The 18,363-nt window shown below is 43.5% G+C and overlaps 1 protein-coding gene across 1 annotated transcript; it reads left to right on the top strand.

Annotated features, from left to right (window-relative positions):
- The first annotated feature begins 7,323 nt into the window (after nt 1–7,323).
- Nucleotides 7,324–10,491, top strand: LOC112231073 (14-3-3 protein eta). Its single transcript, XM_024397605.2, has 2 exons — nt 7,324–7,772; nt 9,037–10,491. Exons 1-2 carry the CDS (start codon nt 7,686–7,688, stop codon nt 9,688–9,690), a joined length of 741 nt encoding a protein of 246 aa, XP_024253373.1. The 5' UTR covers nt 7,324–7,685; the 3' UTR covers nt 9,691–10,491.
- Nucleotides 10,492–18,363: the final 7,872 nt, after the last annotated feature.

The raw sequence follows: 18,363 nt of genomic DNA, 5'->3' as shown, positions 1-18,363 counted from the left end.
CCGCTTCCATAGCAAGGGTGAGGGAACAGACTCCTAAGCCAAAAGGACACTGACATCGTGAGGACGACCATAAAGGCGTGCCGGAGAAGTGCATCATCGGGCAGCTGAACGGTCCCTTGAACGGTTCATGCAGAGAATCCTTGGAGACCTCCCCCACATAATTACATCATTATATTCTGTCCCATAAGAACGGCAGTTTGGGGCAAGGCTAAGGTTAGAATAGCATAGCTGACAAATTCCCCCAAATGTATATTTCTCTCGTGTACTTTCTTTTTTCTCTCTCTCTCTGAAATCCCCATTATACTAAGTTCCAATCAATAGCCTATAATGTGTTTTGTCTATGTATCTTTTATCATCATTTTAGCTTTTTAGTAAATAAATATTCAACTAAGATTGGTGTGGTACGAACTCATTGGTGAGACCCGGGTCCGTGCAGATTCACGGACTATACGACGTTCGGAATGAGATTGTAGAGGTAACTGGTTAATTAGTGGTTGTTGTAAAATTGATATTCTGATATTCTTTGAGTTAATTTGGGAAATAGAAACTCAATAAAAACTAGTTTTCCCATGGTGCCCCAGGTTAATGAGTTAATAATTGCTTGATTCAGATAATCACGCAATTAGAAACTTTTAATCATTTGATGAACAACAGTCATCACATTAACTAATACAACGTCACGACACATGCCTCAGTGTTGCTTGCCTCGAAGCGACCATAGAAGTGATTTAGCTCGTCTCGTCTGCTTCCTGCTTTAGCTCATCTCGTCTGCTTCCTGCTTTCATTTTTGCTTGTAAGCAGGAATCAGGAGGGTAGAGTTGTGGTCGGAATTACCAAATGGATGGCGAGGGAGAGCTTTGTACGCGTCTCTGTGTGTAAAGTACAGGTGATCTAGAACTTTTTTTACTTCAGGCGAGCAAAATCTAGAGACTTCCTTAGATTTTATGCACCAGCTGTTGTTTACAAATATGCACAGACTGCACCCCCTCTCGTCTTACCAGAGTGTGCTGTTCTATCTTGCCGGTGCAGCGTATTTCCCGCTAGCTGAATATCCATGTTGTCATTCAGCCACGATTCCGTGAAACATAGAATATTACAGTTTTTGATGTCCCGTTGGTTGGATTTTCATGATGTACCTCATCTAATTTATTGGCCAATGATTGCACGTTGGCGAGTAGTATTGACGGTAACGGCAGCTTTCCCAGTCTCCTTCTCCGGGTCCTGACCAGGCATCCGGCTCTTTGTTCTCTGTACCTGCGTCACTTCCTCTTGCAAATAACGGGGATGTTGGCCCTGTCGGGTGTTTGGAGAATGTCCTGTGCGTCTTGCTTGTTGAAGAAAAAATCTTTATCTAATCCGAGGTGAGTGATCACTGTCCTGATATCCAGAAGCTCTTTTTTGCCGTAAGATACGGTTGCAGAAACATTATGTACAAAATAAGTTACAAATAATGCAAAACCCCCCACATAATAGCATAATTGGTTGGGCGCCCGTAAAACTGCTGCCATTTCTTCCGGCGCCATTTTACAATCTCTCATGCATGCTTCAGTGTTGATTGCCTCAAAGCGAGCATAAAAAGCATTTAGCTCATCTGGTAGGCTTGCGTAACAGGGCAGCTCACGGCTGGGTTTCCCTTTGTAGTCCGTAATAATTTGCAAGGCCTGCCACATCCGATGAGCGGCAGAGCCGGTGTAGCAGGATTCAATCTAAGTCCTGTATTGACACTTTGCCTGTTTGATGGTTCCTCTGAGGGCATAGAGGGATTTCTTATAAGCGTCTGGATTAGTGTCCCGCTCCTTGAAAGCAGCAGCTCTAGCCTTTAGCTTGGTGCGGTTGTTGCCTGTAATCCATAGCTAATGGTTGGGATATGTACATACGGTCACTGTGGGGTCGACATCATCAATGCACTTATTGATGAAGCCGGTGACTGAGGTGGAATACTCCTCAATGCCATTGGATGAATCACAGAACATATTCCAGTCTGTGCTAGAAAAACAGTCCTGTAGCGTAGCATCTGCATCATCTGCCCACTTCCGTATTGAGCTGGTACTTCCTGCTTTAGTTTTTGCTTGTAAGCAGGAATCAGGAGGATAGGATTTGCCAAATGGAGGGAGAGGTAGAGCTGTGTATGTCTCTGTGTGTGGAGTAAAGGTGGTCTACAGTTTATTTTTATTTTTATTATTTATCTTTTTTTCCCCCGCTCTGGTTGCACATGTGACATGCTGGTAGAAATGAGGTCAAACAGATTTAAGCTTGCCTGCATTAAAGTCCCCGGACACTAGGAACTCCACTTCTGGATGAGCATGTTGTTGTTTGCTTATGTTCTTATACAGCTAGTTGAGTGCGGTCTTAATTCCAGCATCGGTTTGTGGTGGTAAATAGAGGGCTATGAATAAAATAGAAGAGAACTCTCTTGGTAGATAGTGTGTTCTACAGCTTATCATGAGGTACTCTACCTCAGGTGAGCGATACCTTGAGACTTCTTTAATATTAGACATAGAGCACCAGCTGTTATTGACAAATAGGCACACACCCCTGCCCTGTCTTACCAGACATAGTTGCTCTGTCCTGTCAATTCACGGAAAACCCAGACAGCTCTATATTATCTGTGTCGTCGTTTAGCCACAGCTCGGTGAAACATAAGATATTACAGTTAACGTCCCGTTGGTAGGATAGTCTCGACTGTAGATCATCGAGTTTGATTCTATTGGCCAACGTGCAATCACTGGAAAACAATGGTAATGGCGATTTACTCACTCGCTTAAGAATCCTAACAAATCACCTGACCAAGTACATTTGCCGTTAATTCCCATAATTTCTAATAAACAATGTTTGTTTATTTACCAGAATTTCTGTTAATCCATTAAATATTATTGTTAGTCTTTTACAGTTCTCATTGTAGGATTGGACACATTGTTTGCAGTGCACAACCTAGGCTACACTTGTGAGAAACAAGTTTTGTTTATTCATTGAGTTTGGACGCTCATGTCAATGTTAAGTAAAGATGTGCAGCTGATTACACATAGAAGTACGCCAAGGCTACCTGGCCTGTGCGCAAATGTAGGCTTATAAATGTGCCCATTTGGAGTTTCTGATAGTCACCACCACTAATGAGCTGTGGAGCTTCTCAGAGTAATTTTTTCTTCACCTCAAACAGCAAGTAAACAAAGTCTGCTTTTATATAAGTTGAAGTCGGAAGTTTACATATGCCTCAGCCAAATACATTCAAACAGTTTTTCACAATTCCTGACATTTAATCATTGTAAAGATTCCCTGTCTTAGTTCAGTTAGGATCACCACTTTATTTTAAGATTGTGAAATGTCAGAATAATAGCAGAGAATGATTTATTTCAGCTTTTATTTCTTTCATCACATTCCCAGTGGGTCAGAAGTTTACATACACTCAATTAGTATTTGGTAGAATTGCCTTTAACTTGGGTGAAACATTTTGGGTATCCTTCCACAAGCTTCCTACAATAAGTTGGGTGAATTTTGGACCATTCCTCCTGACAGAGCTGGTGTAACTGAGTCAGGTTTGTAGGCCTCCTTGCTTGAACATGCTTTTTCAGTTCTGCCCACAAATTTTCTATAGGATGGAGGTCAGGGCTTTGTGATGGCCACTCCAATTCCTTGGAAGTATGCCGGGGGTATCATCGGATGGGGCTACAGTGTCTCCTGACCCCTCCTGTCTCAGCCTCCAGTATTTATGCTGCAGTAGTTTATGTGTCGGGGGGATAGGGTCAGTTTGGGGTTTTAGGGTCAGCTTGCTGTTTGGGGTTTTAGGCTGGGTTTCTGTACAGCACTTTGAGATATCAGTTGATGTACGAAGGGCTATATAAATACATTTGATTTGATGCTTGGTGGTCATTGTCCATTTGGAAGATCAATTTGTGACCAAGCTTTATCTTCCTGATTGATGTCTTGAGATGTTGCTTCAATATATCCACGTAATTTTCCATCTATTTTGTGAAGTGCACCAGTCCCTCCTGCAGCAACTGTGGATATAGATAATTTTGTACCCGTTTCCTCCAGCATCTTCACAAGGTCCTTTGCTGTTGTTCTGGGATTGATTTGCACCTTTCGCACCAAAGTACGTTCATATCTAGGAGACAGAACGCGTCTCCTTCCTGAGCGGTATGACGGCTGCGTGGTCCCATGGTGTTTATACTTGCGTACTATTGTTTGTACAGATGAATGTGGTACCTTCAGGCGTTTGGAAATTGCTCTCAAGGATGAACCAGACTTGTGTAGGTCCACAATTATTTTTTCTGAGGTCTTGGCTGATTTCTTTTGATTTTCCCATGATGTCATGCAAAGAGGCACTGAGTTTGAAGGTAGGCCTTGAAATACATACTCAAGTACACCTCCAATTGACTCAAATTATCTCAATTATCAGAAGCGTTCTGTCTCCTAGAGATGAACGTACTTTGGTGCGAAAGGTGCAAATCAATGGCATAATTTTCTGGAATTTTCCGAGCTGTTTAAAGGCACAGTCAACTTAGTGTATATAAACTTCTGACCCACTGGAATTGTGATACAGTGAATTATAAGTGAAACAATCTGTCTGTAAACAATTGTTGGAAAAATGACTTGTGTCATGCACAAGTAGATGTCCTAACCGACTTGCCAAAACTATAGTTTGTTAACAAGACATTTGTGGAGTGGTTGAAAAACGAGTTTTAATGTAAACTTCCGAATTCAACTGTACAATGAGAATGAGGAACTATTGTCAATGTAGCCTATTTGAAAAATCTTTCCAGCTCTCTCACTTTTGATAACCACTTGGTATGAAAGGGAACATTTTTTAATGCTCTGATCTGGTGGAAACGTCATAAAATAGACCTACCTGAATACTTCTTATCCCATGCGCAAATAGCCTACATCTTTGTCTGTCCAGAGCTCAATGGTGCCTTATACTCTGAGGGTCCAGACTATTTCATACAATGGTGCAAGTTTGGTAGCACAAGCTTCTGCTGCCAAGTTGATAGTTGATACAATGTTCATGTTCCTTTTGCCGTCAGGCAATGTGATTTATTTTCTACCTGCAGGCTGCCATGTTTTTCTTTGTTGGCTTTATGCAAGCAAGTTTTACATAGTTGGCAATATAACTCACTTTTAGATTTGTATAACTTTCATTTATATTCAGATATCATTTTGATGACTCACATGACAATGATTTTGAGATAAGAAGACTTTATTATAAAATAAACTGGTCCACAAAAATGTGCATATGACAATCATAAACTGGTATGCAGATCGGGTGAATTGGTAAGTTAAATTGGCACTCCAAATGGAAAAGGTTGCCAACCCCTGGTGTAGCCTAATACCAGCAGCTCCGGGAGTATAATGACAGACTCTGGGAAGGCTAACAGCAGCAGGAGGAGGAGCTCCAGGAACAGTTTTTTTTTCTCTTCTGGTTAGGCTATCTTGATCTCTGGCTCTCTCTGGAGTCATTTGTGTGTCGTAATTATTTGATCAGTGTGCTTAAAGCGTCATACAATCTCAGTAGCCTACATATAATGGATTTTATTAAAACACATAGGGTGTGTCTATACTGTATATGGAAAAATACATGTTTTAAAATTTTAACCAGTCGATTGGTCAAAAGAACAGACGACCAACGATTTTTTGGGGTCAGGGACAGCCCTAGTTTCTACAGTCTGTTGAAGGAGGAGCCACAGACAAAGGAGGTTAGGCTGGGGCGGGGACCAATGGGGCTGCAGCCCATGCAACATGGGGCACAGGACACAGTTTACATTCAAATCAGAAGGGATTTTTAAAAATTTCTTTCCCACCTACTTTCTGAAGTTAAAATGTTCAAAATCCAGGGGCAGAACGACAGATTTGCACCTTGTCAGCTCGGAGGATATGAACTTGCAACCTTTCAGTTACTAGTCCAACATTCTAACCACTAGGCTACCCTGCCGCCCCAAGTTTGTGGTTTGTGGAAAGAATTCTCCTCAAGAACAACTGTGTCACCCTCTGTGTGCTGTGTCCCCCTCAGGACTTGTGCCTTGCATATAGGTCAAGGTTCTCCCAAAATGTACTCTTAAGGAGCGTACTGTTACTCTTTGGGGTTCAAAGATTTTATGTTATTTCAGAGGTATTCTGGCACTGGCAGCCAAAACAGCCAAATACTCCATCTAAACCACAAGAGGCTGCTGAGGGGAGAACAGCTCATAATAATGTCTGGAATGGAGTGAATAGACTGGTATCAAACACATAGAAACCATGTGTTTGTTTTCAATACCTGTCAGCTCAAATACTTGTCAGCTCAAGGGTTTGAACTTGCAACCTACTGGTTACTAGTCCAACACTCTAACCACTAGGCTACCCTGCCGCCCCAGTATTCATGTATTCTTTTGTTGCAGAAATGAATACAAAATAAATATCAATAAATTATTAGGTGGTCTGTTCAGGATGTCTAATTGCATGAGGATAAGGTAATGCCAGTTTCCCTTCTCTGTGACTGGTAGCTAGACGTTCTGCTACATAAAAAGAAATATATATATATATATATATATATATATATATATATATATATATATATATATATATATATATATATATATATATATAACAGACCTGATAATATACATTAGTGTGTCACACACCTCTTGTCCTCTTATCCTTCTACTCATCTGCTTGCCATAGTGCCCAGTTACAGCGTCATGTCTCTGGCATACAGCTTTTGTCTAATTGACGTCAAAAGTTGATTAATTAACTGCAGCTAACCCTAGGCTTAGCAGTTGCCAACAACCGGAAGTATCTGTTTTTTTAGGGATACAGCTAAACCTAGCTTCATAAATTATCCTAACCAGCTACGTCAATTTAGACAAAAGCTGTATCCCTTCTAGACTAAACCAAGTAACAGGGAAGAGAGGATGGAATGTGAAGTGTTTACCTTTTAGGGATGGATGAAGGAGGGAACGCTTCTGAGCACCACGGTTGTCTTTTGCACCTTTCAATGACGTTTATACATTACAATGGTTGGCATAAGTGCCATCATAGCTACCATTATTCCCCTATCATGGCTTTGGGACTGGGCAGACGTGAGTGAAGGCACTGCTTTTGTCCTCCCATGTTCTCCTCGCCATCCTATTTTTGTAAGCTTTCCTTCCATGTCCATACTACATGTAAGGACTGGAGAAGTTACTCTACCTAGCACCACCAATGATATACAGTATACACATCATTGGCGCCAACCCTACACGCACGCGCCCTCAGTTGCTGCAACAGCTCGAGGATGCAGTACGTCGCACTGCGCATGCACGCTTGCAGTGAACGTTTCTATTTTTAGAAAGTGACGTCATCATGAAATATCAGCGGCAGCCTTCGGCCCCCACACCCGATAGACTGGATTGACTGGACGCTTGCAGTAGCACCACAGGCCGCAGTAGCCATCAGTTAGAGATAGAGAGGGTTTGGAGCTGTTTACTGATTGTCTCCCTTCTAATTTGCGCCTCAGACATTAGCATTAACAGAATTGCTTCACCATTGTTTTAGCTAGGTCTTATGTAAGCGGGTATTTCAGAGAAAATCCGCAGTTACGTTTGATGTACTGTTTATAGCGTTGGACATCAGCAGGAAAATACACATCCGTCTATTCGAAAGCAATTGTCGATAGCCTGCTTCCTGTATCGTGGAACTGACTGCCCGACCTTCGGCGCACATCAACAGCGACAATGGCAGATAGAGAGCAACTGATCCAGAGAGCCCGTATGGCTGAGCAGGCGGAACGGTACGATGACATGGCCTCGGCGATGAAACAGGTACTAGAGACGTCATCGTTCTGCACAATGCATCTCACATGAAATAATTACACAATGTGACAATCATTGATATCAGTTTGTAACAAAGGTCATCAGATGACATCATTCAATGGTCATACAATGTAGTATCTTGCTAACTACGGTAGCTAGTTAGCTGGGTTTGTCGTCTTTCATTATGGAAATTATTTATAAAGTATCTGCATAATCAAATCAATGTGAAACCTGGTGCACACAACATCAAGGTTATTTTGCTTCTGTTACTGTTATTTTGTCATATCGTTTTGAGAAGTGAATGTAGTAACTAACGACCTAGTTCTCTATATCTAGTTAAGAATGAAACTGGTGGTGGTCTGGCTTCGTGGCTAGCAACGGCTGGTCGATGCAGTAGCACCAGCCAAAATGAACATAGGCACACATTGGGTGCGTTCGTTCACTAGTTACAGCACTTCGGGCTAGTGAATAAAACTAGCTAGCTAGTCCAAGCTTGAAAGCTGGTTTTACATGACCTGTAATAGCTTAACGAAGATAGTAATGGTGAATTTTATGTCAGACAGAGAACATTTTTCTTAAATAACTAGCAAATATGATGGTGGAAATGTATGAAGGACCAGATTTCGCGCCTTTGCGAATGCACCCACACATATCCTGTCTGCAAGAGGGTCGTCACTTGTTACCACAGCCACAAATGGCTAAACCCTGTCTAGTTCTACAATTGATCTTCTTCTTAAAATCTGACTTTAAACCTTTTTGTTTTCATCAATGTATGATATAGCCCATTTTGACTGGTAACTAGTGACAACCCTGCAAGGTCCGCTGTATTGATGCTGATGGATACATTTTCAGCTATTGACTTAAATGCTTCCGGTTGCTCAAAAGGCATAGAAGTGTCTTTATATAATAAAACAAAACGTCTGGTTCAATCAAGCACAGCTTCATTCCCAAACACAGCATACTGTACATCTCCACCTAGATATGGATGCACCCTGCAACTTCACACCTTTGTCATGGTGAATGTGTAGGTCCTCCCAATGTTAGGCCAATTTCTTAGATTTATAAAAAGTATATGATATGGTAGCATTTTCACATCCTGTCAACAATATTAAAATATATGCCATTTAGCAAATACTTTTATCCGAAGTGACTTCCATACATGCGTGGATTCATTTTAAGTATGGGTGGTCCCAGGAATGGAACTCATTATCCTGGTGTTGCAAGAGCCATGCTTTACCAGCTGAGCTATTTAACACTTCTATGTCCTCACCAGGTGACTGAGCTGAGCGAGCCTCTGAGTAACGACGACCGCAACCTACTCTCTGTGGCCTACAAGAACGTGGTGGGGGCCCGGCGGTCCTCCTGGCGCGTCACCTCCAGCATCGAGCAAAGGGCCATGGCTGACGGCAACGACAAGAAGCTGGAGCTGGTGAAGGCCTACCGGGAGACCATCGAGAAGGAGCTGGAGACGGTGTGCCAGGACGTGCTCAACCTGCTCGACCAGTTCCTCATCAAGAGTTGCGGAGAAGACCAGCTGGAGAGCAAGGTGTTCTACCTGAAGATGAAGGGCGACTACTACCGCTATTTGGCCGAGGTGGCCACAGCCGAGAAGAAGACCTCCGCTGTGGAGTCCTCCGAGGGAGCCTACAAGGAAGCCTATGAGATCAGCAAGAGCATGGCGGCCACCCACCCCATCCGGCTAGGCCTGGCCCTCAACTTCTCTGTGTTCTACTACGAGATCCAGAATGCTCCCGAGGAGGCCTGCAGGCTGGCCAAGGAGGCCTTTGATGAGGCCATTGGACACCTGGACAATCTGAACGAGGACTCCTATAAGGACTCCACCCTCATCATGCAGCTGCTGCGGGACAACCTGACCCTGTGGACCAGTGACCAGCAGGACAGCGAGGGGGGAGAGGCCCAACCCTGAGACCTCCTCCTACCCCCAGATAGTCTTTAGCTAGAGTTAGACACTCCCCTTCCCCTTATTCTCTACTATTTTCTGACCTTCTCTATTCCCTCTATTTTCTTCTCTTCCTAATCGCTCACCTCTTTTTCTCTTTGTGCCATTATAATGCTCAATTAAGGCCTCATCAGGAAGAATCTGTTCTCTAGTGGCCTGTCGTTTTGTCCTACATTCTCACCTCTACCCCTGCTGCTGCATTCACCTCATACTGTCCTCCTCAACTCTCTCCCTCTTCTCTGTCCTCCCAAGGCTTTCTGTCCCTGGCCCACTTTCTGTGCACTAGTGCTATTTTGTTTTTATTATAGTCATTCCATCCCATTTTTGATAGTTGCTGATGATGAACTGAATGGTTGGTGTTCAAGTGGCATTTCCACAGGATGTTCTCGTGAGGACAATCTATCATCATGATGATGTCTGTAATGCTAACTAGGGAAATGTTTCATTATTTTGCACAGCATAGTGCAAATGCCACTATTTACCAGAATGTTGTTGTGCTCTCCTCCTTGACTTGTACCGCTTCTATGCCCCCCCCAGTCACTGTAAGATGTCTGTCTGTTGTTCCTCTCTATTTCTTGCCCTTTCCACTTTGCCCTCTGACCTCTGTGTGCACTGTTAGCCCCTGTGAACGTATTCCAGCCATCTTCCGTCTATGAATGTTGATGGGACAGTGTCTGGAGTTTTCAGTTGTGCAAGTACATTTGTTTATTATTATGAATCATGCGTGGTCATTAAAGAATTCCATTAAAACATAACCTACCATGGGAACTTGTGTGGGTTCATGCCCTGTGCTTCAGAGTAATTTATAATTTCAACAAATGGCCTTGATTTCTGTCTTTGGTGTGCTGTTTTTATAGTGTGTTTGTGTGCAGACATGCATGTGTGTAGCCTATTCTGTGGGAATACTTGCGCACAATCATGCTGTTCATCTGTCAGTCGCTGAGTGAATCTGGCCGTGCAGTCATGAGCAATTTGGTCATGTGTGTTTCTTTTCTCATTCAGGTATTACACACAGACACACACTGATTTTGTTCACTGTGTAGGATTTTGTGTTTATGGTGAGGATGTTGCTCTCATGGTATTCCTCTCCCTGATGGACAAAGTCAGAATGGGTATCTTGGTGCAGTATACATTTCCAATTAATTATCGACACACCTTTTATATTTAACTAACTTAACCATTTGTTTTTAAAAAAGGCTAGTAATAATACTAATACTACCCGTTTTTGTTTTCTGTTGCAAATGTTTTGCTTTCATGTGCCCAACTGAACAGAACCCTGTCTGGTTTCACCACCCTTTTTTGAGCCTTGCGGGCTCTTTTTTTTGTCCTCTGCATTTAACCATCTTCAGCTCAACTCAATAGCAGCATCTAGTGATGGGTTTTGGTACTTTTACTCTCAACTACAGGGTTTATAGTGTAACAGCTCAAGTAAAGTAATATACACTACCGTTCAAATGTTTGGGGTCACTTGTTTTTGAAAGAAAAGCATTTTTTTTGTCCATTAAAATAATATCAAATTGATTGGAAATACAGTGAAGACAATGTTGTAAATGACTATTGTACCTGGAAAAGGCTGATATTTAATGGAATATCTACATAGGCGTATAGAGGCCCATTGTCAGCAACCATCACTCACTCCTGTGTTCCAATGGCACGTTGTGTTAGCTAATCCAAGTTGATCATTAGAAAACCCTATTGCAATTATGTTAGCACAGCTGAAAACTGTTGTCCTGATTAAAGAAGCAGTAAAACTGGCCTTCTTTACACTAGTTGAGTATCTGGAACACCAGCATTTGTGGGTTCGATTACAGGCTCAAAATGGCCAGAAACAATTAACCTTCTGAAACTCGTCAAGTCTATTCTTGTTCTGAGAAATGAATGCAATTCCATGCGAGAAATTGCCAAGAAACGAATGATCTCGTACAACGCTTTGTACTACTCCCTTCACAGAAGAGCGTAAACTGGCTTTTAACAGAATAGAAAGAGGAGTGGGAGGCCCCGGTGCACAACTGAGCAAAAGGTCAAGTACATTAGTGTCTAATTTGAGAAACAGATGCCTCACAAATTCTCAACTGGCAGCTTCATTAAATAGTACCCGCAAAACACCAGTCTCCAAGTCAACAGTGAAGAGGCAACTCCGGGAAGCTGGCCTTCTAGGAGATAGTTCAGGCTTTGAAATAGCTGAGATAAAAGCACAGGGTCGGGATTGAAGCATCAGGCGATACCAAGATAGGAGCAATACAAGGGTATTGTAAGATCATACTGTGATGTTACAAATGTTATATATTGTAGACACTGATGCAACTTTGTGAACAAGATTGTTTGTAGCTGTGATTGAGATGTGACAGATAATTGTTTATGAAAGAGAAATACATATTTTATGGATAACAGCACCTCACACACACTCAAGTCTTCACCAGCAACCTGACAAGGAATGACGGAAATACATATAATTCTATGGATAGCAGCACCTCATCACACACAGTCAAGGAGGAATGATGGAAGGACAGAGTAATAATTAACCCACTATCTGTGGGCGTGTTTACTCTGTGGGTGAGGTAGCGTTGTGGAGAAAGTACCTTTTTGGTTGACTGACCTTAGAATTAGTTAACTTGTTGATATAAACCATCATATTGACAGAGGTCATGGACTAGGCTTGCAGTCAACATACTATACTATAGCGATGACCATTAACACATCTAATGCCATTGTTATTATACTGAACAAAAATATAAACGAAACATGCAACAATTTCAAAGATTTTACTGAGTTACAGTTCATAAACTCAGCAAAAAAAGAAACTGTCAATTGCGTTTACTTTCAGCAAACTTAACGTGTAAATATTTGTATGAACATAAGATTCAACAACTGAGACATAAACTGAACAAGTTCCACAGACATGTGACTAACAGAAATGGAATAATGTGTCCCTGAACAAAGGGGGGGTCAAAATCAAAAGTAAGTTAGTATCTGGTGTGTCCACCAGCTGTGTTAAGTACTGCAGTGCATCTCCTCCTCATGGACTGCACCAGATTAGCCAGTTCTTTCTGTGAGATGTTACCCCACTCTTCCACCAAGGCACCTGCAAGTTCCCGGACATTTCTGGGGGGGAATGGCCCTAGCCCTCACCCTCCAATCCAACAGGTCCCAGATGTGCTCAATGGGATTGAGATCCGGGCTCTTCGCTGGCCATGGCAGAACACTGACATTCCTGTCTTGCAGGAAATCACGCACAGAATGAGCAGTATGGCTGGTGGCATTGTCATGCTGGAGGGTCATGTCAGGATGAGCCTACAGGAAGGGTAGCACATGAGGGAGGAGGATTTCTTCCCTGTAACGCACAGCGTTGAGATTCCCTGCAATGACAACAAGCTCAGTTAGATGATGCTGTGACACACCGCCCCAGACCATGACGGACCCTCCACCTCCAAATCGATCCCTCTCCAGAGTACAGGCCTCAGTGTAACACTCATTCCTTCAACGATAAATGCAAATCAGACCATCACCCCTGGTGAGACAAAACCGCGACTCGTCAGTGAAGAGCACCTTTTGCCAATCCTGTCATGTCCAGCGACGGTGGGTTCGTACCCATAGGCGACGTTGTTGCCGGTGATGTCTGGTGAGGACCTGCCTTACAACAGGCCTACAAGCCCTCAGTCCAGCCTCTCTCAGCTTATTGCGGATAGTCTGAGCACTGATGGAGGGATTGTGTGTTCCTGGTCAAAATGGTGCCGGAGGAAAGATTTTTTCTTCAACAAGCAAGACGCACAGGACATTCTCCAAACACCCGACAGGGCCAACATCCCCTTTATTTGCAAGAGGAAGTGACGCAGGTACAGAGGACAAAGAGCCGGATGCCTGATCAGGACCTGGAAAGGCGCCAACGTGTAATCATTGGACAATAAACTAGACGAGGTACGGTCACGAATATCCTACCAATGGGACATCAAAAACTGTAATATCCTATGTTTTACGGAATCTTTGCTGAATGACGACATGGATATTCAGCTAGCGGGAAATACGCTGCACCGAGGATAGATAGAACACCGAAGAGGATAGAACAGCACACTCCGGTAGGACGAGGGGGAGGCGGCCTGTGCATATTTGTAAACAACAGCTGGTGCACGAAATCTAAGGAAGTCTCTAGATTTTGCTCGCCTGAAGTATATTGTGATAAATTGCAGGCCACACTACTTGCCTAGAGAGTTTTCAGCTATACTTTTCGTGGCTGTTTATTTACCACCACAGACAGATGCTGGCACTAAGACCGCACTGAGTCAGCTGTATAAGGAAATAAGCAAACAGGAAACCACTCACCCAGAGGCGGCGCTCCTAGTGGCCGGAGACTTTAATACAGGGAAACTTAAATCAGTTCTACCAAATTTCCATCAACATGTTAAATTTGCAGAAGGAAAAAAAATTCTAGATCACCTGTACTTTACACACAGAGATGCGTACAAAGCTCTCCCTCGACGTCCATTTGGTAAATCCGACCACAACTCTATCCTCCTGATTCCTGCTTACAAGCAAAAAAATTAAAGCAGGAAGCACCAGTGACTCGGTCTATAAAAAAGTGGTCAGATGAAGCAGATGCTAAACTACAGGACTGTTTTGCTATCACAGACTGGAACATGTTCCGGGATTCTTCCGATGGCATTGAGGAGTACACCACATCAGTCACTGGCTTTATCAATAAGTGCATTGAGGACGTCGTCCCCACAGTGACTGTACGTACATACCCCAACCAGAAGCCATGGATTACAGGCAACATTCGGACTGAGCTAAAGGGTAGAGCTGCCGCTTTCAAGGTGCGAGACAATTACCCGGAAGCTTACAAGAAATCCAGCTATGCCCTGCGACGAACCATCAAACAGGCAAAGCGACAATACAGGGCTAAGATTGAATCATACTACACCGGCTCTGATGCTCGTCTTATGTGGCAGGGCTTGCAAACTATTACAGTCTACAAAGGGAAGCACAGCTGCAAGCTGCCCAGTGACACGAGTCTCCCAGACGAGCTAAATCACTTCTATGTTCGCTTCGAGGCAAGCAACACTGAGGCATGCATGAGAGCATCAGCTGTTCCAGACGACTGTGTGATCACGCTATCCTTAGCCGACGTCAGACCTTTTAACAGGGCAACATACAGAAGGTTGCCCTGTATGTTGCCCAGACGGATTACCAGGACTTGTGCTCTGTGCATGTGTTGACCAACTGGCAGGTGTCTTCACTGACATTTTCAACATGTCCATGATTGAGTCTGTAATACCAACATGTTTCAAGCAGACCACCATAGTCCCTGTAACTAAGAACACAAAGACAACCTGCCTAAATGACTACAGACCCGTAGCACTCCCATCCATAGCCATGAAGTGCTTTGAAAGGTTGGTAATGGCTCACATCAATACCATTATCCCAGAAACCGTAGACCCACTTCAATTTGCATACCGCCCCAACAGATCCACAGATGTTGAAATCTCTATTGCACTCCACACTGCCCTTTCCCACCTGGACAAAAGGAACACTTATGTGAGAATGCTTTTCATTGACTACAGCTCAGCGTTCAACACCATAGTACCCTCAAAGCTCATCACTAAGCTAAGGATCCTGGGACTAAACACCTCCCTCTGCAACTGGATCGTGGACTTCCTGATGGGCTGACCCCAGGTGGTGAGGGTAGGTAGCAACACATCTGCCATGCTGATCCTCAAAACTGGTGCTCCACAGGGGTGCGTGCTCAGTCCCCTCCTGTACTCCCTGTTCACCCACGACTGCATGGCCATGCACGACTCCAACACCATCATTAAGTTTGCAGACAAAACAACAGTGGTAGGCCTGATCACCGACAACGACGAGACAGCCTACAGGGAGGAGGTCAGAGACCTGGCCGGGTGGTGCCAGAATAACAACCTATCCCTCAACGTAACCAAGACTAAGGAGATGATTGTGGACTACAGGAAAAGGAGGACCGAGCACGCCCCCATTCTCATCGACGGGGCTGTGGTGGAGCAGGTTGAGAGCTTCAAGTTCGTTGGTGTCCACATCAACAACAAACTAGAATGGTCCAAACACACCAAGACAGTCGTGAAGAGGGCACGACCAAGCCTATTCCCCCTCAGGAAACTAAAAAGATTTGGCATGGGTCCTAAGATCCTCAAAAGGTTCTACAGCTGCAACATCGAGAGCATCCTGACTAGTTGCATCACTGCCTGGTACGGCAATTCCTCGGCCTCTGACCGCAAGGCACAACAGAGTGTATTGCATACGGCCCAGTACATCACTGGGGCTAAGCTGCCTGCCATCAGGACCTCTCCACCAGGTGGTGTCAGAGGAAAGCCCTAAAAATTGTCAAAGACCCCAGCCACCCCAGTCATAGACTGTTCTCTCTTCTACCGCATGGCAAGTGGTACCTGAGTGCCAAGTCTAGGACAAAAAGGCTTCTCAACAGTTTTTACCCCCAAGCCATAAGACTCCTGAACAGGTAATCAAATGGCTACCCGGACTATTTGCATTGTGTGCCCCCCCAACCCCTCTTTTTACACTGCTGCTACTCTCTGTTTATCATATATGCATAGTCACTTTAACTATACATTCATGCACATACTACCTCAATTGTGCCGACCAACCAGTGCTCCCGCACTTTGGCTAACCGGGCTATCTGCATTTTGTCCCACCCACCACCCGCCAACCCCTCTTTTATGCTACTGCTACTCTCTGTTCATCATATATGCATAGTCACTTTAACCATATCTACATGTACATACTACCTCAATCAGCCTGACTAACCAGTGTCTGTATGTAGCCTCGCTACTTTTATAGCCTCGCTACTGTATATAACTGTCTTTTTTACAGTTGTTTTATTTCTTTACTTACCCATTGTTCACCTAATACCTTTTTTTGCACTATTGGTCAGAGCCTGTAAGTAAGCATTTCACTGTAAGGTCTACACCGGTCGTATTCGGCGCAGGTGACAAATATACTTTGATTTGATTTGATTTGATTTAACTCGGGCAGTTGTTGTTGCCCTCCTGTACCTGTTCCATAGGTGTGATGTTCGGTTGTACCGATCCTGTGCAGGTGTTGTTACACGTGCTCTGCCACATCGAGGACGATCAGCTGTCTGTCCTGTCTCCCTGTAGCACTGTCTTAGGCGTCTCATAGCACAGACATTGCAATTTATTGCCCTGGCCACATCTGCAGGCCTCATGCCTCCTTGCGGCATGCCTAAGGCACATTCACGCAGATGAGCAGGGACCCTGGGCATCTTTCTTTTGGGGGTTTTCAGAGTCAGTAGAAAGGCCTCTTTAGTGTCCTAAGTTTTCATAACTCTGACCTTAACTGCCTACCGTCTGTAAGCTGTTAGTGTCTTAACAACCGTTCCACTGGTGCATGTTCATTAATTGTTTATGGTTCATTGAACAAGCATGGGATGGAGATCTGTGGATTTTGGGATTTTTACGAATTATCTTTGAAAGACGGGGTCCTGAAAAAGGGCGGTACATTTTTTTGCTGAGTTTGTAAGGAAAATCAGTCAATTTAAATGAATAAAGTAGGCCCTAATCTATGGATTTCACATGATAGGCCCACCAACTGGGGAGCTAGGCCAAGCAGAATTAGTTTTTCCCTACGAAAGGGCTTTATTACACACATAAATACTTCTCACTTTCATCAGCTGTCCAAGAGGCTGGTCTCAGACCATCCCTCTGATAAAAAAAAGCCGATGTGAATGTCCTGGGCTGACGTGGTTACACGTGGTCTGCGGTTGTGAGGCCACTTGGACGTACTGCCATTCAAATATCTGGCAAATGTTCTGGTGGACATTCCTGCAGTCAGCATGCCAATTGTACTCTCCCTCAAAACTTGAGAAATCTGTGGCATTGTGTTGTGTGACAAAACTGCACATTTTAGAGTGGCCTTTTATTGTCCCCAGCACAAGGTGCACTTGTGTAATGATGCTGTTTAATCCATTTCTTGATATGCCACACCTGTCAGGTGGATGGATTGTCTTGGCAAAGGAGAAATACTCACTAAAATGGATGTCAACAAATTTGTGCACAAAATTTAATCAAAATAGTCTCTTTGTGCTTATGGAACATTTCTGGGATCTTTTATTTCAGCCCATGAAACATTGGGATCAACACTTTACATATGGGGTTTTTATTTTGGTTCACTATATTATTATTAGTACTACTATAGTTTCCTATTAAACATATCCTACTAAAACAAATAAATCCTTCATAATTGTTTTTCTATCAGAAACCCACCATATGCTCTTTCTCCCAGGAGTCCTCAACTCACCTGCTGCCACAGCACTGTCACAGTTTACTTATCTACCAAGAGTTAGATCAAACAGCCCTTTCCATTCCGACTAGGGTTAGTGTAATTCTGATAGTGGAGTGATATGCTTCCTAAATTATTTAATTTTTTACAGGAATATGTTTCTTTCCTCCAAGTATTTCCTGTTCAGTTGATCATTAGTTACCCTTTGTTTGCCATTAAACACATTCTTTGATTTCTGACACGTTTGTGAACAATTCAAACATTTATTAATTTGCTGCAATGCACACACGCATTGGCAGGCAAGCTGACACACCTTTTCATGGTCTCTAACACAATATTAACCAGCAGTACACACACACG

This window comes from Oncorhynchus tshawytscha, linkage group LG33 (genome assembly GCF_018296145.1).
Source record: "Oncorhynchus tshawytscha isolate Ot180627B linkage group LG33, Otsh_v2.0, whole genome shotgun sequence".
NCBI lineage: Eukaryota > Metazoa > Chordata > Actinopteri > Salmoniformes > Salmonidae > Oncorhynchus > Oncorhynchus tshawytscha.
The sequence above is the reverse complement of the archived record's forward strand: the minus strand, read 5'-3'. Positions and strand labels throughout refer to the sequence as shown.

What these genes read in the sequence shown, in the direction of transcription:
- LOC112231073 (XM_024397605.2), top strand. Translation starts at nt 7,686, where the DNA reads ATGGCAGATAGAGAGCAACTGATCCAGAGAGCCCGTATGGCTGAGCAG. An exon ending in TGGCCTCGGCGATGAAACAG is followed by an intron (nt 7,773 to 9,036) that starts GTACTAGAGACG and finishes TGTCCTCACCAG; the next exon opens with GTGACTGAGCTGAGCGAGCC.